This window comes from Argiope bruennichi, chromosome 11, assembly GCF_947563725.1.
Source record: "Argiope bruennichi chromosome 11, qqArgBrue1.1, whole genome shotgun sequence".
NCBI lineage: Eukaryota > Metazoa > Arthropoda > Arachnida > Araneae > Araneidae > Argiope > Argiope bruennichi.
Genome location: NC_079161.1, coordinates 24,375,040 through 24,398,284, shown reverse-complemented (window position 1 = coordinate 24,398,284; position 23,245 = coordinate 24,375,040). Strand labels below are relative to the sequence as shown.

General features: G+C 33.5%; 1 protein-coding gene across 1 annotated transcript in view; it reads left to right on the top strand.

Annotated features, from left to right (window-relative positions):
* The window catches only part of LOC129957014 (chymotrypsinogen B-like), a 64,685-nt gene that overhangs the window by 19,026 nt on the left and 22,414 nt on the right, over nucleotides 1-23,245 (top strand). The window contains exons 2-4 of the mRNA XM_056069121.1: nucleotides 10,993-11,070; nucleotides 17,580-17,627; nucleotides 23,134-23,236. Coding sequence (XP_055925096.1) covers nucleotides 11,005-11,070; nucleotides 17,580-17,627; nucleotides 23,134-23,236 — 217 coding nt within the window. The 5' untranslated portion in view covers nucleotides 10,993-11,004. The remainder of the gene's footprint in view (nucleotides 1-10,992; nucleotides 11,071-17,579; nucleotides 17,628-23,133; nucleotides 23,237-23,245) is intronic.

Sequence of the window (23,245 nt, the reverse complement as noted above, 5' to 3'; positions counted from 1 at the left end):
CATAAGATGCATTTCGTTATTTTAGTGGTAAATATTGGCTCTAAAAAGCAAGCCCAGTAATTCATAAAATTTAGGGATTGAGCTACTATACCTATGATTGTTAATCCTCATTTTCCAAAGGTGTATACACATGTAGAGAATTGTTTAACATTCTTCTAAAGGAACATAAACCACAATGACGCCAAATTAATATTTGACCAGATGGCCAACTGCTTCACACCAAATAATACTATATACTTACATATTTACAATTCCACATTGCCAGAATTTATATATGCATACTACATAAAATTACAGGTGTGTTAATATATCTCAAACTATCAGAGGTGCTGCCTATGCCCATGCTGGAAAAGACCATGATAGTCAGCAACGTGCCGTGCGACTGTTTACCATTATTTAAAGGAATGCGTAGATAATCTTGGAATTAAAAAAGAATCTGAAAGTTGAAAATTATGAATTAAGTACGCTACTTAGGGCCACCAGATAATCTTAAAAAATTGAAGGACATTATATTAAAAATTGTCAGTTTTTTACCAACTATTTGAAACTTTTAAAATGCTTGGATTTCTATTGTTGTAAAACAAGAATCTGGAGGAATTTCGAGAATTACGAGGAGATTTCTTTAAAGTGATAACCCGCTCCTTGTTTAACAGGAAAGTAGGTGTATGGGAAGATGAAGAGGAAGGTCATTGATTGACCACTTTGTGGTTGAAGGCCAACTACCACTAAGAGGTTGCCAATTTGATGAAACAGTCAGTGTTATGGACAGGTTACGCTACAGACAGAAATCGACCATGACAAATCCTATCGATTCTGCTTCTTTCAGTGGTGGTGGGGTTATTGGGGTGATGCTCCTCAACATAACATGTAATAATTTCCCATGTTCTCAGCATCTCCCTTATTGTATTGGGTGATTATTCCTCTGATGCATCCATTATTTTTTTCTTTCCTGACCAGATCTTCTCTATATTCTGACACAGAATTTATACCCATAAGTTCTTCCTTAATTCTGGTTACGTTCTTCCACCAACTCATCTATGTCGTTGCAATCCACCTTCGGCTCCATAAACTTGACCACAGACAAAATCACGTCGATTAAGGCTTCACAGGCTGCTGCTCAAACCCCTCGGAGTAACCTTCCAACAACTCTGTCTGGCCAAAACTTCTTTCATGTAGATGTAAGGATTCTTATTAAATAAGTACAATCCAGATTAATCCAGTAAGTGATGTTATGACGATGTTTCCTGGTCATTCGTTCAGCGAAACATCGCTCTTTAAGAGAGCCACCTTTATACATTTTGTTTCGCGCGTTAAGCGTTATACGAGGTGCTCATTAAGCAAAGGTTGACTATATATAGATAGAGAGAGTAACAACTTGCCCCACAGTGGGGTATGATGTTACCTTAATTGACATTATTTGTTACATTCAATGTGTTACCAGTAAAAACAAATATAATATCGCTTTGTTTTTATTATTCTGTAGATTTTATGGAACAAAAATGGGTGTATAAACTTTATTCATACTACACTTGATTTCATAAGTTATTGTGATGAACAATTACAAAATTTAGTGGTTAAGTTGCTTTTTTTGCAAACCTGAATTAGCTCTATGAGCCCATTCCAATCAGTTGCGACATTGATGTCAGCCTGGATTTTAAAATTGGATCGTAAAATTCTACGCAGTATTAGTTGTCTCGTCACCATACAAAGTTGCATATTAAGAATCTCCTTTTATTTAATTCATTTCTTCGGGTTGATACCGTTTTTATTTCATGCTCGGTAGTTTTATCTTTATAGTTTATTATTTTGTAACATCAATTTGCAATCATTTTTTACCGGTGTAGGCTTCTTTTAAAATCATAATTTTCAAATGATTTTCCAATTCTAGAACACCAAGCTTTTGCATTCTAGAATTAGAGAATATAGCTGGAATTGTCAGCTTGTTTTAATATATAGATGGCCTTAAGTAGTTTGCAAAATCTGGCTTTCAATATAGCCTTCAGACTGGGACATGTAAACTTTGTTTCCAGGTTCCCGTGCAAGAAAATAGTTTTTATATCAATGCGTGCAACTTTTAGATTTTTTTACGCAACTGCAGAAAGAAACACTGTTACTGTAGTGCAGTAACTGTAGTTATACACTGCAGTTACTGTTACACTACAGTTACATACTAACTACATTACACTGTTACTGTAGTTCTAGAGGTGTAAAAGTTCTTCATTCTGTTCTCAATTCTCTCTTTGTACATCGTTTTGTTACGAACCTGTGATGCGGCTTCCCAGCATAGCTGGTTCCATAGCAGGTCCCAGAGCTTGGCGACAAACTTGGCTAGCATTTGGTGACTTGACGACGAATTTGGCGACTTTGGCGCCAAAATAGATTATACCCGAAACCTCGAAAATTTTCCCGATCTGTCCAGTAGGAACGGAGATACGCCTCGAACGTTCCTGATTGGTTGAGAGGCTTCTAGCCCCGCCTCCTGAGACCTATAAAAGGAAGCACCCGCAACTGCCATGCGGTGGTGAATTGGGTTGCTAACCAGTGGAGTCGAAGGGTAGTCGGAAGCGAAAGAGTAGTCGTCGTGGTGAACCAGATCGGAGTCGTAGTTGTGAACCAGTGGTGAATTGAGTAGTCGGAAGCGACAGAGAAGAGTAGTCGTGGACCAGTGGAGTCGAAGAGTAGTCGGAAGCGACGGTGAAGAACTCGTCTTCCAGAGACTAGCGTAGTAGCGAAGGAGTAGAGCTGCTGTGTATATTGTTGTATGCAGCTGTGTATATTGTTGTATGCTGCTGTGTATATTGTTGTATGCTGCTGTGTATACTGCTGTGTATGCTGCACGTCTCGGCTGAAGATAATCGTCTTCTGTGCTGTATATAGTTTTCTTCTTTGTGCTGTCCTGTGTGTCTTCGTGTAAATAAGCGTCGTTGTTTCATTTTCTACTGCCGCCTGCTGATTGAGTGTTCTCCACACCATATAACTCCCACTATCCAAACGAGCCCCGGAAATTTCGAAACAGTTTCATAAGCAAAGAAGCGTCGTACATCTTTCAACTTTTCCTCGCACGAAACCTAATTTTCTTGCTTCTGAATCATTCTCGTGGCTTTGCAGTCTTTCAAAAATGCTTTGTTGAGTCATGCCTAATAATTTTGCCATTTATACTTGTTCTTTGTAGGTGTCTTCATTAAGTAATGTCTCCAGTTCGAAATCTTCGATTTTTTTTTTTCTTCCACCGCCAAATCGTCCCTCGAAGCCATCAACATCACTTTTAAGGGTTGAAACCACTCACATTGGGTGCTAAATCTGAATACCATAGGGGATGGCTCCAAATTTCCCATTTGAATGTTTGCCCCAATTCTTACGCTCTGCAAGCTATATCGGATCTAGCATTGTCATGTTGAAGAATATCACCATCACTGAACATGTCAAAGTGTTTATCTCGTATGGCTTCACGTAACATTGTGAAAGAAGCACAATAAAGATATGTATATAAGAATTATAGTGATTATATACAGGGTGTCTCAAAAACCTTGAGAGCGACTTTTATTCCTTAAATATTGATCGTAGACATATACTGTAAATTGCAAGTTGCGTAAAAAAAGGGGCAAAATGTTATGAAATGATTAAAATTTTCAGGGGATTAAACTTTAAAAAATACAAAATTTAAATTTTTATATGGACCCTGTACAAAAAAATCCCCAGTGAGTAAAATATGCCCCATCCTCTAATAAGGCATGTACAAAATTTCAGAATTTTATCATGTAAATTCTCAAAGATATGTTAAAACAAAGTTGGAGAAGGATCAATCACAAATTGAAATGAAATGTTTACAGCTTCAGTGCAGATGACGCGACGCAGGAATGCACCATAAGAAAATTAAATAGGCTTCATATCTTTAGTTTTAAATACAGATTTTAAAATCTATGCTTCCTGAAAATTACTTTAAAATTTTATATCATGAATTACAGAATATAACTTAAAAATAGCACAGTCAGTGAACTTGTAAAAAATCTTATTTAATCTTTCATTAAAGTAACCTTTCCTTATGTAATTTTTCCTTTAAGTTATTATTTCTACAAATTTTTAATACCTTTGAACAAATTAATAGTAAAATTATTATTTATTTATTCAATCATTACTTTCTTTGTTAATTTGTGTACAACCCCTAAAACACGAACATCCGACATGATTTTTTCTCGTTGCAAACTCATATCCAGGCATCGAAAAGTGGTTTAAGTCAGCATTTATGCAGTTTCATATCTTTGAGACTTTTTGCGATAAAATGCTGAAATTTTGTACATGACCTTATTAGAGGATGGGGCATATTTTACTCACTGGGAATTTTTTTGTACGGGTTCCGTATAAAAATTTAAATTTTGTATTTTTTAAAGTTTAATCCCCTGAAAACTTTAATCGATTTCATAGCATTTTGCACTTTTTTTTAAGCAACTTTGTAATTTACAGTATATGTCTACGATCAATATTTCAGGAATAAAAGCCGCGGTCAAGGTTTTTGAGACACCCTGTATATAATATGTTACTTGCTAAAAGTATTTCTTCGTTAATTAATTATAAAGAAATGGAACAAATAAGGAGAAACTTCAGCTTACTATTTTGATTAGTCATCTTGACATTCAATTTTCATGCAAAGGGATTCGTCATAGTTGTCGGGGATTTTATTTAGGGGCCCATGTTGATTTGTGATCAGATAAATGGTGCAAATTCTGAGCTAATGCTTTCTCCCGAGCCACGAAAAAGGGAAGACATTTAATTTTCGTCACAAAATTCAACATGCATCATAACCACATACTCTACTTTGGAGGGAATGAAGTTCCAAACCTTTAAGACTCTGTTCCCAAAGAAAGAAGACTATAATCGAACTGTCATGACGATTTTCTGGATACGTTAATTTCAATAACTACAAAACTAAGAAAGTTAGTTAAATAAGATTCGGTATACCGATTCAACATCTATAGAGTAGATACCTGCAAAATTCAGAGCCAAAATCGCCAAAGGGTGGATTGTTTGTCGGTGTGTGCTTTCAGAAATATATAAACCCAATTATTCAGAAATGCATTGATTCAAATATATCAAATTTGGTAGGAGATTTTATGACTACAAATGTAGTTTTGTGTCAAATTTTTGCTTCAATCAGTTGAGAAAACGTGTATAAAACGCAAATTCGATTTGCGGATTTATTAACGCATGTCAGGGATAAACCGCCAAATAACTCGCCAAGGTTGATAGGATAGATACAGTAAAAATGCCAAATTCACTTCAAACGTTAATATTCCGTAACTATTGAATTCGTATGCCAGTGCTATGCAAGGCGTTCTGGCATGACCAATATATTGTGGTGAATAGCATATAAGCCAGTTAACAGCTACGCTGCACGGGCAATTGCTTTTGTATAATGGTTATGCTACTGGACTGCGAACCATAAGATCCCAGGTTCTATCCTCGGGCATCTCAATTCGCTAAACTGGTGACCTCGGACAATGAACCTTCAACCTTCATACAGCTGATGTGGCGCCGACTACCCGCAACCAAAGTCGTCAGACTCACTTGACGCAGCAACAGCATCAGCAACCACTCACCCACACACGCTCGCCATAACGCTTGGCGCTACTCAACTGGGTACAGGCCCATTAGACAACAGCTAAAAAAATGCATATCGTTCGTCTCACCTCCGACTCACTGGAGGAAGAGTCTGTGGTGAATAGCATATAAGCCAGTTAACAACTACACTGCACGGGCAATTGATTTTGCATAATGATTATGTTACTGGACTGAGAACCATAAGGTGCCAGGTTCTATCCTAGCACATCACACACCGCTAAAATATTAAAAATTATATAAGGAAGTTTTGGGAAGACACTCTCGCTGGTTATATTTACGTTTACCTACGTCTAAGTACTATTTTACATTTTTAGATGCAGTTTTCCCAAATTCAATTCTTTGATAGAATTTTCTTACCAAAAACTTCATACATTAAAATTGTATTCATATTTTTGGTTCATATTAGGTATAAAAATTTCTCAATATGTTCTGCAGTTCTTGAACCAGAGAATAAGCAATCTCTTCATTTAGAAATATTTTATAGTTGATTTAATGTTTCACAATGTTAAAAAAAAAAAAAAAAAAAAAAAAAAAAAAAAAAACTAAACATTTCTTGTCAGGTCATGATTAGCTCAATATTTAAAAATACACAGAAATGCAGTTTCCTTTTTAGTTCAGAAACTAGATAATATGTTTCTTAAGATATCTGCAAAATATTAAGCAAATCATATGATAAACCTCTAACGAGTTTAAGCAAATTATTTGGAAGAATTTTGCAGCGTGCCTCTTTTTATTCAAAAAAAAGTCCCTTTTACCAATTCTTAAAAAACTTTTGCAACTTAAAAGGCATATTTTGGTTTCATAGGTGTTTTTTCAATCTTTTTTTTTTTTTTTTTTTTTGCAAAAATTCAAAAAGTATGATTATTTTTGAAAGTTTTTTTTAAAAAAAGCATCCTAAACGAGTCACATACCTTAAGCAGTATCTTCCTTCTTAAGTTTAGGCCGCGGTGGCCTGGTGGTAAGGTCTCGGCTTGTGAGCCGTAGGGTTCCAGCTTCGTGACCCGATTCCACCGAAGAACCGTCGTGTAAGGGGGTCTGTTGCATGTTAAATCCGTCATGCCAAACGTCCTCCCGCTGGTGTGGTGTGGAGAGGGGGTGTCAGCTCAGGTGTCGTCCTCGTCATCTGACCGCGATTCAAAATGACAAGGTCCGTCCCAAAATAGTCCTAGTGTGGCTTTACAACGGGACGTTAATATAATTAAACTAAATCCGTCCTTAGTTTTTCATAGATGAAAAAAAAATTATGCATTGAAATATTTGATAGAGCAATGAAAACAGTTTGAATTTCAGGGCAACAATGTAATTAATTTATGGTTGAAAGTGAGTAAAATTTTTTATAAAATTGCCAGAATTAAAAAAAATGTAGAACTAAATTAATATTATTAAAAAGACAATTATTTAAATTTTACAGTGATGCAAAAATTACTTTTGCGTTGTAATATATTCGAAAGCTGTGAAAAACCCCCCATCAAAATGTCTCTTAATTAAACTAAATTTTTAAAAAACACACACCTTCGCTCCGAGATGTACATTCCTATCTTTCAAAGTATATATATATATATATATACTTTGTACTCAGTATATATATACACTGAGTTTGGAAGCTGTAATTCCAACAATTTGGCATGTAGGACATCAATAGATACACACACGCACATTCATCTTTGTATTAGTAGATGTAAGAGTACTGCAATAAAAACGGGCTCCAACAATTTAAAAAGAATTTCATTCACAATCACTTACACAAAACACTACACTTACAATTACACACAATTAGTCAATATTTACACCTACAAGCTTAACATAAGTAAATCTCACGGTCGTAAATCTTCACATGCTTACAGTCTTGCGGCTAACCTCGTACTACCGCTGTACTTTTTGAATTGGCGAGGAGGTTTCGACAATTTGAGTTGAATTGGCGAGGAGACAATTTGAAATAATACTTTTATTTGTTCTGATAAGATGCCATTCATCAAATACTATGATTATAAATGACATTAATACTATAAATGTAGTAAGCGAACAACTGATCACTGAAAATGTTTAATTATAATAAAAATTAATAATATGAATTAAAGAAAATTTATACATTTTATATATTTATTCAGTTATCCATCCATTGATAGACATTTCGATTGTATGAATTATCGTTGATGTTGTGGAAGTTGAAGCGTCATAGATCCCTTAGTAAGAATATGTGTAGCTGTCAGTTAGTAATTTTGATGGTTTAATTTACATCTTAAAAAATTAGAATTAAAAAAAATTTTATTCTTGTTCAGAAATCTAAATAAAACCTAAATCAATTTCCTGACATGAAAAATATTTTTTATATCACAGGATAAAAATATTGGCGCATTTTAAATCATTTCAAAGCAATCATTGTCTTTATTTTGGTTTTTCCCTTAATTGCAACGCTATACGTAATAGTATTTTCCGTTAATGAGAAAAAAGAAACAAAAATCATTATTTGAATCTTTAGATATAATGAACTGTCAGGAAAACACAATGGAAAGCCGTTTCATCAGCTTATACTTATTTTTTGGAAAGAGACAAAAGGAACCGTAATGAATAATTGCACAAATTCACACATTTTAAATCGGAGAAAACATCCTTATTCTTTCCATACGATGATGAAAAGTATTTGTTTTTGAAAGTAAACACCTTTCCTTAATTTAATATTATTACTAGCAGCCTTTGGCGACTATCTGGTTCATCAGGATTAATGTTCGCTGAAATTTCTATTAAATATTTTGTAAATTGATCTTTTCAAAGCTTTTTCTGCTGAATACTTTTAAGCTTCACATTTTTATAGTAATATAACTAAAATTATTATAGAAGCTTTACGTTATTCTGTTCATTGTACTATGCATCTCTCTAGTTTTCTGTCAGCTTTTGTAAAATTGAAGCGGAGATGATAAAACTAGAATGAACATGAAAATTCTTTTATTGAATCTAAACACTTTTTTTTAAATATGACTGTAGCACTGTAGACTCTACTACTGTAGTACTGTAGAATAGACTATTGTAGACTACTGTAGAATATTTTCTTTTAATTTATGTAATATTTCAGAGAATTTTCAAGATGACAAATTATCTGATTAATCATAAAATTCAGTTTTAATATTTAAATGCTGTATGCCGGCGTCCTGGATTAGGGGTAGCGCGTCTTCCCCGTGATCTTGGCATTCCGGGCTCGAGTCTTGGTTCGGGCATGATTGTTCTTCCCCTGTGCTCTATCTGTGAGGTGTGTGAAAGTCTCAATGTAAAAAGGGGTTGTGCAAACGAATGTGTGTGTGTGTCATCTTCCTGTGGGTAAGTGAATGAAATGCATGAATGAACTCTGCCTCATAAAAATTGTTGTGGCGCATGAGTAGCGAAGACGTACTTTTGGCCCTAGATGGCACTATTGAAAAACAAGAGACGCTCTCTCGGCTTAAAATCGCTGACTTTGTCAGCGGGCTTGTCTATGATAAGTGCCATTAGAAACAACAACAAATGCCGTATGTAATATTTTATATTTATTTTTTTAATTAACAAATGTGCTTCTAAAAATAATTATTGAGTCTAAATTTATATAGTCCTTCGATTATAAGAATCATATTCAATAAAATAATCTTGATAATCTGACGGTTCAATCTTCTGCGATCAAATGCGATCGACAAATAAATATATGAAGATCATTATTTTAGGATGATCAACAATTTCAATGTTTTAGACCAATCTTCTTAGGAAAACTTAGAGGGCTAGTTAAGGTAATTCTTCAAAACAGTCGCATGTTTTTAGAAAATAGAAATAGCCAAATCAAACAAATCCTTCATGCAGTTTTTGGAATCAAGTCAAACTTGGTTCAAAATGTTCTCCGCAAGCAGTACAGAGGTGACGCAAACAGGCAAGGAATTTTTCATCCCTCCCTGAAGTATCTCTATCGATGCACATGTCACACAGATCGACTCTTCAAGCTCTTTCAATGTCGCGAAAAATCTGAATGAAGGAACGGCCGCAACAGCAACACTGACGGAAACTCTGGTTGAGTCCTAAGGGCCACCACCGGCCACGGTACAACCCTTCCATTGGAAAGTACGTCTCATCATCGATGTGAGGAGTCAGACCCCCATCTTTTTGTGTACCTACAGAAGTGGCGGGAACCAATCACATGCCGGAAGTTTCTTCCAGTTCGCGTAAATAAGTTTCATAATTTCTGATTTTAAGGTTATGAATTACATCAAAACTTTTCTAAAATCTATCATTTAACCTTTATAATTTTTGGCAACATGCTTTTTATTTACTTTTTACGCCCTTATGATTTTCTTATCTATAATTTAAGCAAATCACCTTGTCCTTATCGGGGTAATTTTTCATTAAGTGGCCTCCCACTCGGGGGGGGGAGGTACCTCGTAAATGAGGTTGAGAAGCTTCCGGTATGGTGCTTGGTTCTCGCCTTCTCATACAGAAAAAGGTGGAGATCGGGAGGTTCCATCGATGACAAGATGTACTTTCCAAGGGAAGGGTTGTATCGTGGCCGGTGATGACTCTTAGGACTCACCCAAAATTCCCTCCAGTGTTGTTGTCACGAAGATCCAGTCATTCAGATTTTTTCGTGTGCCTACGGGGGGGTCGGAGTAGCCGGTTATAGGTTTTATTAAGCGGCCGAATTTGCAACATTTTTGTTTTGTTTCCGAACAAATGATCTTTTTGAAAATAATAAGATGGACTAACAGTAGGGCTTTTGTAGGAAAATGATAACTCAAGAAAGTCAATAAGCTATATAAATAGCAATTAGTAAGCGGTTTTTACACTCAATCTATAGATTTGCTTTAAACCTCACCGGCAAAGCTTAAAAGTTCCAAATTGCTAACTGCTTACTTTATTTATACTTTATAATGAAATGTAAACTTAAAATACATCAAACTGTATAAGCGAACGAGGAAATAAATCATTTCTTTAATTATCTTGTTTAAATTTTCAGAAAAAAAAAATTAACAAAAATTCAGTTGTCGCAAAGTCTATGTAAATCTGCAAATAAAATGACATTATATTTTATTATTCCTTTTTTCCTGAAATGTCTCATTTTAATGAACGATGGGCTTAACAATAATATTTTTTATTCAAAATTACACCCATTATTGGAGCAGAACCTTGACGAATTTAATGACATGAATGTTAAGCAATTGATTGTCACGTAAGACAATAAGCGATTTCTACACAAAATAATAAATGCGATTTTTTATGCTTATTTATACGTGGAAATATAGTGATAGAAAACTAATTAACGTGTTTTTGAATGATATATAAGACTAATGGAAATTAAAATTTCCATTACTTACAAAAAATTTTGTATATAAGGGGAACTCTTACAAAGGCTCTTTTCATTTCTAGTCGACTAGCAATATGAAGATGCTAAAAGTCGCATTTGTGTGCTTTATCCTGATATTTCAAGTTGCCACGGCAGAAGAGGTAAGTAAATTTATAAATAAAATATTATTAAAGCTTTTCATTACTTAAAAATATTTTGTTTTGGTTAAAACATGGTAAAGGGGTAAATACGATACGATCACTTATATCGATTTTAATAAACATAGATTAGAATTCTTGGATTTTAAAATTTTTAAGCGAATTCGATTTTTTTTAATTGCTATTGATTTAAATTATAGTTGAAAACGGTACTCTGCAATGAAAAAAATATGAAATAACTCATCTACGAATTCTCACAGATGTTCTTGATTTGTTTGCCAATTAAGTACAAAATTTTTTACAATATATTTCTATTTTACCTTTTTGTTTTTATTTTAGTTTTATTTAAGTTAACATTGTATAGAACGAAAGAGGAATATTATTTTATTTTAACATCAGGAAAAAAAAAGACTGCATGAAGCGTTATATTAAAACTAGCCGACTTTCGCGACCAGTTTTTCTGCATAGATTTTTGAGATTTTAGACTGTTAAATTATTAATAATGGATGAATTTCTTTAAAAAAACATTTCATTTTGTAATTTGATACGACTAAATTACATGAATTCAATTAAAACATAATTTGTTGAAACGAATTTCTTGGGAAATTGGAATATAAATTACTAGTAAATTTATAGATTCTTTCCTCTGACTGAATATCCTCTTTGGTGATATGAGCAGAACATTTCTAATAATATTTTGCACTCCATTAATTAGCTAAGCGAAGCGTTTGATTTAGTATATTTGTAAAAATCTATACTTATAATAAAGCTCAATGTGTGTGTGTGTGTGTGTGTTGGCGCTCTACAGGCCAGACCGTTTGACATACAGCTACCAAATTTGGTACATGTATACCTTGGAGGTTGGGAATGTGCACCTGGGGTTTCTTTTTTCGAATTTTTAATTAGAATTTTAATTATTAATTAAAAACTAACTTTCCCACCAAAAAAAATCTTCCATTTTCCCCACCGCCAACTTTTCCGCCAAAAAAATCTTCCATTATCCCCAGCGCCAAACGAGAAAGGCTTCAGTTTTTTTTTTCTCCCAACAGTAATGAGGCTAGGGTTAAAATTTTTCGGCGGATTATTTCAATCGGTTCTGTTTATTTTCTTAATGTTGGATGCATTTAAAATTAAACATTGTTAATGAATCAATCTTTCAGATTCATTCTGAAGTACTTTTGAATTAAAATAAAACAGAATAAAGGAAATTAAAAATTTCTAATCCGCATAGCGTTACCCCAACTGGCGTAGAAAAAAAATCACGTATTTGCGTTACGTAACCGGCGAAGAAAATTCACGCATGCGCATTCTGTTCTGATTGTTGTCATGACAACGTTATCAATGAATGATTTAAATTATTTTTGGGTTAGTTGCAGGCTTTTGTAATTAAATTGTATTTATGTTAGTTATATATTTTTTGTATATGCTTATAGTTTTAAGTACATTGTTTTTTAAGCAGTTTTTTTAAAACCTGTTTTCAACCGTTTATTTTAAACGATTCGTTTTAATTTCTTAGTGTTTGATGCATTTAAATTTAAACATTGTTAATGAATCGATCTGCTCATAATGAATCTAAGAAAATTTTGTTGACCAACTCTTGAGATATTACATAAATTTAAAAAGATATTCTTTAGTGCCCATGAAGTTTAAACGCTGAGTGATTTTCAGTAATCAGATTATAAAAAAATGATTTGTTTCAGTAAAAAATATTATTATATTAATTGAAGATTAATTCTTTCCACTTTAATTTAAAGCATAAATTTTACGGGTGCTAACAGAAAATGAGAGGGATACATATTACGTTATGACTGAAGGCCTTTATAATATTATGAGTGAATAATATGATTATCAAAATTTGAAGTTTTAAAATATTTTGATGAAGAAGCTATTAAAGTAGGAATTGCATAAAATATTTAAATATAAAAATTTTAACGAACATTAAGATTGGCGAACCGGCTGGTCGACAAATTCTTGAGATATTACATAAATTAAGAAAGATATTTTTTAGTTCTCATAAGGTTTAAATGCTCAGTGACTCTGTTTTCGTTAATCATGTTATTAAAAAAATTAACATTTATTGACGAACACGAACACTGATATTCACCGTTACTCTGATTAGATGTTATAAAATCTGAATAGATAAACATAAACGTGTAAACAGCTGTGCGCCGGTTTCTATGGCAACACAGCTGGAAAGGGAAAAGAAGTTTCTAAGACAGGTTTACACAATTTTACAGAATAACTTTTCCCATTTTTCGTTTCATTTTTTTTTAAAATTACTTATTTAATAAGAACACCTGCTTTACCCAATTTTTTAGAATAGCTTTTTTCCCCTCTTCGCTTGCTTTAAAAAAACATCTATACTTATATATAAAAAGTTCAATGTGTGTGTGTGTGTGTTGGCGCTCCACAGAAAAGACCATTTGACCTACAGCTACCAAATTTGGTACATGTATACCTTAGAGGTCGGGAATGTGAACCTGGGGTCCCTTTTTTGAATTTTTAATTAGAATTTTAATTATTAATTAAAAGCTAACTTTCTCGACAAAAAATTATTCATTTTCCCTACCACCAAATGAGTAAGAGTTCAGTTTTTTTTCCCAACAGTAATGAGGCTAGGCTTAAGATTTTTCGGCTGATTATTTCAAAGGATTCTGTTTATTTTCGTAATGTTTGATGCATTTAAAATTAAACATTGTTAATTAATCGATCTTTCAGATTAATTCTGAAATACTTTTGAATTAAAATAAAACAGAATAAAGGAAATAAAAATTTCTAATCTGCATAGCGTTACCCCAACTGGCTTAGAAAAACTCACGCATTTGCATTACCGTAACTAGCGTTGTAAATTCACGCATGCGCATTGTGTTCTGATTGTTGACATGACAACCAATATCAACGGACGATTTAAATTATTTTGAGATTAGTTGCATGCTTTTGTAATTAAAGTGTATTTATATTAGTTATATATTTTTTGTGTATGATTATAGTTTTAAGACCATCGTCTTTTAAGTAGTTTTTTTTAACCTGTTTTCAACCGATTATTTTAAATGATTCGTTTTTTTTTTTTTTTAGTGTTTGATGCATTTAAAATTAAACATTGTTAATGAATCAATCTGGTCATGATGAATCTGAGAAAATTTTGTTGACAAATTTTTGAAATATTACATAAATTAAGAAATATATTCTTTAGTGCCCATAAAGTTTAAACACTCAGTGACTGTTTTCAATAATCATATTACAAAAAAAAATACTTTGTTTCAGTAAAAAATATTATTATATTAATTGCAGATTAATCCTTTCCACTTTAATTTAAAGTATAAATTCTATGGGAGCCAACAGAAAATGAGAGAGATACATATTACGTTATGATTCAAGGCGTTTATAATATTATGAGTGAATTATACGCCTATCAAAATTTGAAGTTTTAAAATATTTTGATGAAGAAGCTATTAAAGTAGGAATTGCATAAAATATTTAACTATGAAAATTTTAACGAACATTAAGATTGGCGAACCGGCTGGTCGCCAAAGGCGGCTAGTGTTCAATAAATGAAGCAGGTTGATATTCTAATGATGTTTTGTTTATATTTAATTGTTGCCATTCGACAATTAGTAATAAGCTCGATTTGTGTGCCACGTACGTTAGCGTTTTATGTATATAGATAAGTAATTTTATATGAAATTTTTCTCTTTAAAATGTCAATAATAAGCTACTGAGAAGTAGCTAAATGAATAGGACTATCATTTCTACTTCAATAAATAATTGATATCTGAATGAATGATTAATTCATATGGCCTCGATTCTATTTAGTGATTTGAGGGGGAAGAGTGTGGTGTTAATAACTCTGTTGCATGTCAAACAAATTTTATGTCAACTGTTTACTTAGAATTTTTGACACCATAACTTTTTTAATTAGCCAACATATAAAATTTAAATCTTTGTATTTATAATAAATTGAGGATAAATATAATTTGCATCTGTATATTTAAAATATGTGAAGCAATATTTCTTACTTTTGCAATTTTTTTCTTTAAATATCTTGCTCATTTTTACTTTCTCGTATACGTAGTGTAGAGAAAGTAGAGTAATCGTCTTGTGTGAATAGCATATAATCCTGCTAACAACTACGCTGCACGAGCCATTGCTTTTGTGTAATGGTTATGTTACTGGACTGCAAACCAAAAGGTCCCAAGTTCTATCCTCGCTCATCCCAATCCCCTAAATTGGTGACTCGGGAGATGAACCTTCAACCTTCGTAACAGCTGTTGTGGCGCCATCTACCCACAGCAACCAAAAATCGTCAGATTCACTTGACGCAGCATCCCAAAGTCGTCACACTCACGTGACGCAGCATGAGCAAACCAAAGTAGCCAGATTCGCTTGGCGCAGCAACATCAGCAACCACTCACTCACACACGCTCGCCATAACGCTTGGCGTAACTGAACTGGGTACAGGCCCATTAGACAACAGCTAAATACATCACCGCTCAACAGTCATATCGTCCGTCTCTCCTCCGACTCACTGGAGGGAGAGTCTATGGTGAATAGCATATAATCCAGTTAACAACTACGTTGCACGAGCAATTGCTTTTGTATAATGGTTATGTTACTGGACTGCGAATCACAAGGTCCCAGGTTCCATCCTCACTCATCCCAACCCCCTGAAGTCTAAAATTTCGAGATCGAAACGTGGAGAAAGAATCTCCACGTTTTAGACCTTCATAAGTTCGAAAAACACATTTTTGGAAAATGTCCGTCTGTCTGTGACAAAGATAATTTTAAAAAAGCTTTTGAGCTAGACGGGTGAAAATTTGGTATACGGTCTTAATACTAAATTTGCAGATTTTTTTAAATCAATTTTTGTGTAAAATATGCTTAGAAGTCCGTCTGTCTACATGTTCTAATATAATTTAACACGATAACTACAAAATGAAGAGAATTATATATATAAAATTCGGTAACCTATTTAAGATTTACAGAGCAGACGTCAAATTGTGAGCCAAATCCAACCAAGGGTTGATTGTCTATTTTTCTATACTTTCAGAAACATGCAAACGCGATAATTTTAAAAAAAAGCAATGATTTAAATGTATCAAATTTGGTATAGAATTTTGTAACTACAAGTGCAAGTTTTGTGTCCAACTTTTGTTTCAATTGGGTGAGAGAAACATGGCTAAAGCACAAATTCGATTTTCGGATGTAGATATAAATCGCCAAATAACTCGCCAAAGATGACTCGATAGATTCAGTAAAAATGCTAATTCGTACCAAAAGGTAATATTTCGAAACTATTTTACACCAATGTCACCCAAAGCATTTCCACACCACGCCACTGGAAGTATCTTTGGATTCTGATGTCAGATTTAGCTTAAATGGGGATCGTGGCAGCTGATGGGTTAAGTGAATAAAGAAAATAAAAGCAAAAAATTATAGAAAATATGTTAGAAAAATTTTTTAGTTTAAAATTTAATAATTATAAATCATTATTTGTTTAATTCATTCTATATAATTAAAATTTAAATGCCTAAATTTTTGTAACTTAGAAAATTCAAAATGAGATTTTCTAAAATATCGTTTGTTTGTTGTTGTTTTTTTAAAGTCACGTATACCACGAAAATTTGCAGCAATGAATCAATACATTAAATTTTTATTAATAAAAGAACTATTTTCTCATCGAGCATGCGCAGTTTTGCACCTAGAAAAGAACATGGCGGAGCTCAACGTTTGTTTATTAAGCCGTATTTAAAATAGACAAAAAATGAGAAAGAAAATATTGTTACGAATCTGTGATGCGGCTTCCCAGCATAGTCGGTTCCATAGGAGGTCCCAGACCTTGGCGACCATTTGGCGACTTGGCGCCAAAATAGATTATACCCGAAACATCGAGAATTTTCCCGATCCGTCCAGTAGGAACCGAGTTACGCCTCGAACGTTCCTGATTGGTCGAGAGGCTTTTAGCCCCACCTCCTGAGACCTATAAAAGGAAGCAGCCGCAGCTGCCGGGCAGTCGTGAACCGGGGGTGAATTGAGAAGTCGTGGACCAGTGGAATCGAAGAGTAGTCGGGATCGACGGTAAAGAACTGGCCTTCCAGAAATAAGCGGAGCAGCGACGGAGTGAAGCTAGTGCTGAACTAAGCTGTGCTCTACTGTCTACAGTAGAGACTTATTGTATGCTGCTGTGTATGCTGCACGTCTCGGCTGAAGATAATCGTCTGTTGTGCTGTATATAGTTGTCGTCTTGGTGCTGCCCTGTGTGTCTTCGTGTAAATAAACGTCGTTGTTTTATTTTCTACTGCCACTTGCTGATTGAGCGTTCTCCACACCATATAACTCCCACTATCCAAACGAACCCGGAAATTTCGTAACAGTATTTAAATAAGCTTTATTTTATTTATTCTTTAATGTGTTAAAATATAAATTTATTTTCAATGCTTAAAAATGTTAATTCATTTAATTTATATTTCTATTATTTATTAATCCAAAAAGTTAACTTCTTTTACATGTTGCAGGATTATAATATTGATTATGAAGATCTGAGTGATTTAAAGGGAAGTCAGGTATTTTCTTTTTGAGTTTTTTTATTTAACAAAATAACATAAATCTCCCGAATAATGTTAAATACGTAGTATATAATAAGCTTGATCAAGGTATACTTTGTTTCACCCTAACTTGGCAGTATTGTAAAAGGTAGAAAATGTGACGCTCCGCGTTGGGAAAAAGTTCCCCGTCAATTCCGAATTTAAAATAGTTAAAATGCTTAGAAATTTATCAAATAATATCATTAATTACAGAAATCCTTTTTATCAGTATGTATTTAAAATTATTCTCAAATTAGAAGTGCTTATCTGTTAAGTATTTTGTAAATAAAGCGAAAGAATAAAACTAAAAGATTGACATAATGAATTCCACTTTGGCTAGAACCGGTCTTCAAGGTCAAATATTTGGCCCGCTTTTCTTTTACGTCTCCGCCAACTCAGCTTCATTCAATTCGCAATCCTTATCATTTTTCGTACTTTTTTATTCACGCTTTTTTACCAGCTGATTTTTTTGATACTATTAATCACATTAGTAGTTATTAGTTTTGATTCTTGAATATTTATTCGATTCGTCATTTCTATTCACTTCTAAAATGTCTGAAAAAGAGAAAGTGTTATCACCGACTACGCTGTACACACCTTCAAGACGAATGAAATCAACAAAAAGTGCAGCATGCAGAAACATAAATGTTTATTCTCGACTTCGAGAAAACCCTCAAGATTCTATGAATCAAATCGTCGATAAAGTTTCGCATCTTACAGGTGTTTCGCAATGAACAGTTTGCCTTTTGAAAAAAAGAAATAAAGGATCCAGTCCTTTAAGTACTCCTGGAAAGAAGCGCCCAGGCACAGTAGACAAATATTCAGGTCTTGTAAAATATGATGATTTTACATTATCCTGTATTTCACGAAAAATCCATGCATTTTTTCGTAGAAATGAGATTCCAACATTAGATAAAGTTTTAAAAGATGTGAACGATGATACAGATATCTTTTCGAAAAACATTAGCTGAACTACTCTTTACAGAATATTGAAAGATTTAGTGTTTTCTTTTGAGAAACGATATGAAATAACTTTAATGATTTATTAAATAATGTATCAATAATATTGAAAAAATAAGGAAGCAATTAACTCTCCGATAAAGTAATAATAAAGTAAATAAATATTGGCGAAAAATTTGCGAGATAAAGTTTCGCCAGCGATCTGCATTTCTATTAACTTTGTACTTTAAAGTAACCCAGTTCCCCTGACAACGACTGCAATTCGGCATGCCTAGAATATACACTACTGCCAAGTTAGGGGGAAACAGAATATAGAACAAAATGTGATAAATCTTGCAGCATAATGCAAATTTTATATTTTTTAGAATCTTATTTGTCCATATTTTTCCACTTTCTAAAATAATATTTTATTTCATTGAATTATGCATTTAGGAATACTAAAGTGAAACTAAAATAAATCAATAATTCGGAAATGAATTGAAATAGAAAGATTTTCATTTGTGCAGAAAAAGAAATAAAATTTTATTGTGACGTACGAAAATTGAAAAAAAAAAAAAATGAAATCTTCTTTCGCTAATTTCAAGTTATCATGTGAGAACATAGTTTTTTAAGTCACGTGGTATCAATCCGATAGAAAAACATCCTGTTCTCATACGATTCATAATCCGCAATCACCAACATTTAGAAAAGCGATGGTTTTTGGCCATGTCAAAATCAAAAGTTTTTTTTTTAGAGGGCAGAATTTTTTTCTTGAAAAACCAGTTCACACCGGTTTTAAACAATCACGTGAGTATCAGATTCCGCATGCGTCGATAATCATAAAGAAAAAATCTCATCTCAAAACTGTTCAAACTCCAAAACATTTTTCTCAAGGCTAATTTTTTTTTGGGGGGGGGGGATTCGGTTTAAACTGGTTTGTAATGATCACACCACTATTGCATTGTGCAATCGTCAATTTTTAGAAAAGGGATGGTTTTATTATCCTCTCGAAATCGTTCCCGCTTCAAAGCTTCTTTTGCCAGCTAGAAAAATTGAAAATTTTAAAAAAAGGCTTCTTCAGGCGATAACTTCTTACGACCTTCACCTTTATTGGCCAGACAGGAGAATTGGGTACATGATCGGACATTCGAGCCAAGTTGTAGCTTTTTGTTGGCGATAAGTCTTCAAATGTGACTAATAATTATCTAAGAAAAGTGAATGACTATATCGTTTTATAATAACCCTAAAAGTGAATAACTTTATAATTTTCTAGTAACCCTAAAAGTGAAAAATGGATGCCTTAAAAGTGATAAATCGCCAATTTTCTGCCCCTTTACTTTGAGGCTTCAAAAACCCCAAATCAAAACAACATAATGTTCTTATATATATATTATAGGGAAAACTAATATTTGGGAAACAGTGAGGGGTAATGTAGGGAACAGTAGCATTAGGAAAAATAAAATGCCATCAAAAACATAACTTGTAAAAAAACCAAGTCTCGCAACTCAGTTCTTCTATCGTAAAAAGTTGTGCGATCCCTGTAATACTAAGTCGGTCAATTTATTCAGTCCCTACTTAAGGGCCCTTCTGTCTTAAGTTATTACGTAATTAGCTGACCTAAAAACATCTTACAGTGACCATATCAATATTAAAAATCTTTTATGGTTTAAATAAATAGATTGACTTGGCAATCGCACTAAACAATCTAATTTAATATAATATGTTAATGTAATCTAATTTAATGTAAAGATACATTGTGTTTTTATGCGATGGCCAAGTCAATTTATTTATTTAAACCATAAAAGATTTTTAATATTGATATGGTCACTGTAAGATGTTGTTAGGTTAGCTAATTACGTAATAACTTAATACAGAAGGACCCTTAAGTAGGGACGGAATAAATTGACCGACTTGGTATTACATGGATCTCACAGCTTTTTACGATAGAAGAACTGAGTTGCGAGACTTGGTTTTTTTACAAGTTATGTTTTTGATGGCATCTCATTTCTTTTTGTAGATAGTCCTTTTCTTATTTTTGTATATAGTCTTCCCCTTTTTCTTTTCCTGTACTACTTCTTAAACTTCAGCTACAGTTTTTCTCAAAGCCCAGTCCCTGTCCCTATGGGTTTTTCTCGTAAGTTTTGATGTTACAATTTTTGACAAGTCTGGTCGGTAAATGCTTCTTAGTCTGTTGTATTCACAAATTGAGGATTCCTGCGTTTTAATACTTCCAAAGTCGACATTTATTAGATGTAACCCGTCCAGACTTGCAACTCTCGGAAGTGCCACGTAAACTTGACCGGATGTGAACGCTGCAGAACCGATATCCATCAGTGCATTATTTAGACTTAGACCCTGACTTTTGTGTATAGTTATAGCATAGCTATACATATGGGAAACGGTTCGCGAAGAACATAAGCTCTATTAATAATTTCAAATTTAGTTTTGACCGGACTAAGCTCGTAAACATGTTCTTTATTAAATGTAATGTATATTTTCTTAATTATTTTTCGTATTTTCCGGATCAACCTTTACTCTTTTGCACTATACCGATAGAATCATTAACTAAACCAAGACGCACGTCAATATTTCGCCTTAACATGACTTTTTCTCCTATTTTTATAATTATGTTCTCTTCCAGGCCTGCAGTCATAGAAGCATCGTCTTCATATTTTTTTATGCATTCACGAGCTCTTTTTGTTAGGTATCTGGGGAAATTTATGCTATCTACAGCTGTAAGTTTTATTTTGTGATGTGGAAGAGATTTAAGCATTGCAGTATTTAATTGTTGACACATGTTTTTTGTAGATAATAAGCAAACGGTATCATCAGGAAGTTTCGAGAGGTGTTCAATTATTTCAATTAATCTGTTTTCATTGGAATTGGATTTGAGAGTTATTAATCTAGTCGAGAGTAAGTCGCGGTCTTTTAATGTAATCACACCTAATCTTATTCTATTTAGCATTTCAACAAAGTCAGAATCATTGAGCTGTCGCATGTTAATTGCAAGTTCATCGTATATGAACAAACAGTTCAGTCCACAGATTCGGTACACTGAGGAAACCTAATCACTTATTAGTTTCAGCAGTTGATAGTTTTTCAAAAGGCGACTTTTCTCTTACCGGCGGCCGCTGCAAGAGATCTCCGAAAACTACAAGATGTTTTTTTTCCATACTACCCATTCTGATCGTCTTTTGTGTCGAATATTTCAGATAAGCGTAAATGAATATATGTTAAAGTAACATTGGATATCATCGACACTTCGTCTATGATAAACAACACTATTTCTTTCAAATCTGATCTCAGAACTTGGAGCACTTCATCAGAAAGTTGTTTGTACTTCGGTGTTTGCTTGTGTTCTACAGGCAGCTGCAATAGTCTATGTATAGTCAGCTATTCTGTTGGAGTACTAACTGCCACTTTTTTTTTTGTTTAAATACGTCTTAACCCAAATTTTCAGAGTTTTTATTAAAAATCTCTTTCCAGTGCCACCAAATCCACTCACAAAACAGCGTAAAACGTCAGCGTTATTATCAGTTGTGTCCATTTTATTTGTGATCATATCGAAGACTCTTTTTTGATCGATATTAAGTTTTGCGATCATACTTTGAAGATCAGTTTGCTCTTCTTCTACCAGATTGATTCTCTGAAAGTCACTCATTGCGTTTGCAGCTTCCACAGCTTCAAACTGAATTATTTCAAATTAGATATTGTTACAAACCTGAAATTTTGAGATTTAATTAATTTTTCCCAGCGAGAATAGTGTCATCATATGAAAGACCGTTTTACAGTAATCTGTATTGGATACTGCCGGATGCCGAGCCAGTGACACCAGAGCTTGGTGACAAACTTGGCGACCATTTGGCGACTTGGCGACGAATTTGCCGATAAAATGGATAATGCTCAAAACTTCGAAAAATTTATTGATCCGTCCATTATTACAAGCATATTTTAGTTTTTCCTTGATTTATACACTAAACTCTAATTGTATTCTAAATTTGAAGCTTCTATGTCTGCTAGAAGTGCCTTAGAGTTTTGATGATCGGTCAGTCAGTCAGTCAGTGACAAAATTCACAAACTTTGACTAGTTATAATTCTTAAACTACTGATTCAAATTTAATGAATCAGTAGTTACTGAAATTTCAGACTTCTAGTGTTATTCACAACGAAGTTATAGGGGGTCGAAAATGGCCTGAACTGCTTCGAGAAAAGGATAGTACGGCCGTGCCGCTTGTTTTTGCTCGACTTGGCGGGGGCACTGCCGTGCCCCCAGATATAGGGACAGTAGTAGTATAAAGAAATAGGGAGTATAAGGACAGTATTATAGGAAAATAGGAAGTATAGGGACAGTAATAAAAAGAAACAAGGAATATAGAGGAAACAAGATGTTTTGAAAAATAAAAAGACCAACCAAAAGATATGAGAAGAAATATTGGAAATCTTTCGTCTAGAACAATAGCAATATTATTAAGAGTACGATGCACTTAATTAGTTAAATCTTATTGCAGTTGATTTTAAATTTGTAATTTTGTTCTTATACTTGTAGGCTGGTGACCGATACCATGAGGACAAGAATGAATATCCCGCTGAAAAATATTTGGCAAAGGGAAAAGCAGCAAGACGGACCAATTACCAAGATAGCTGCAGTAGTAAGTAGA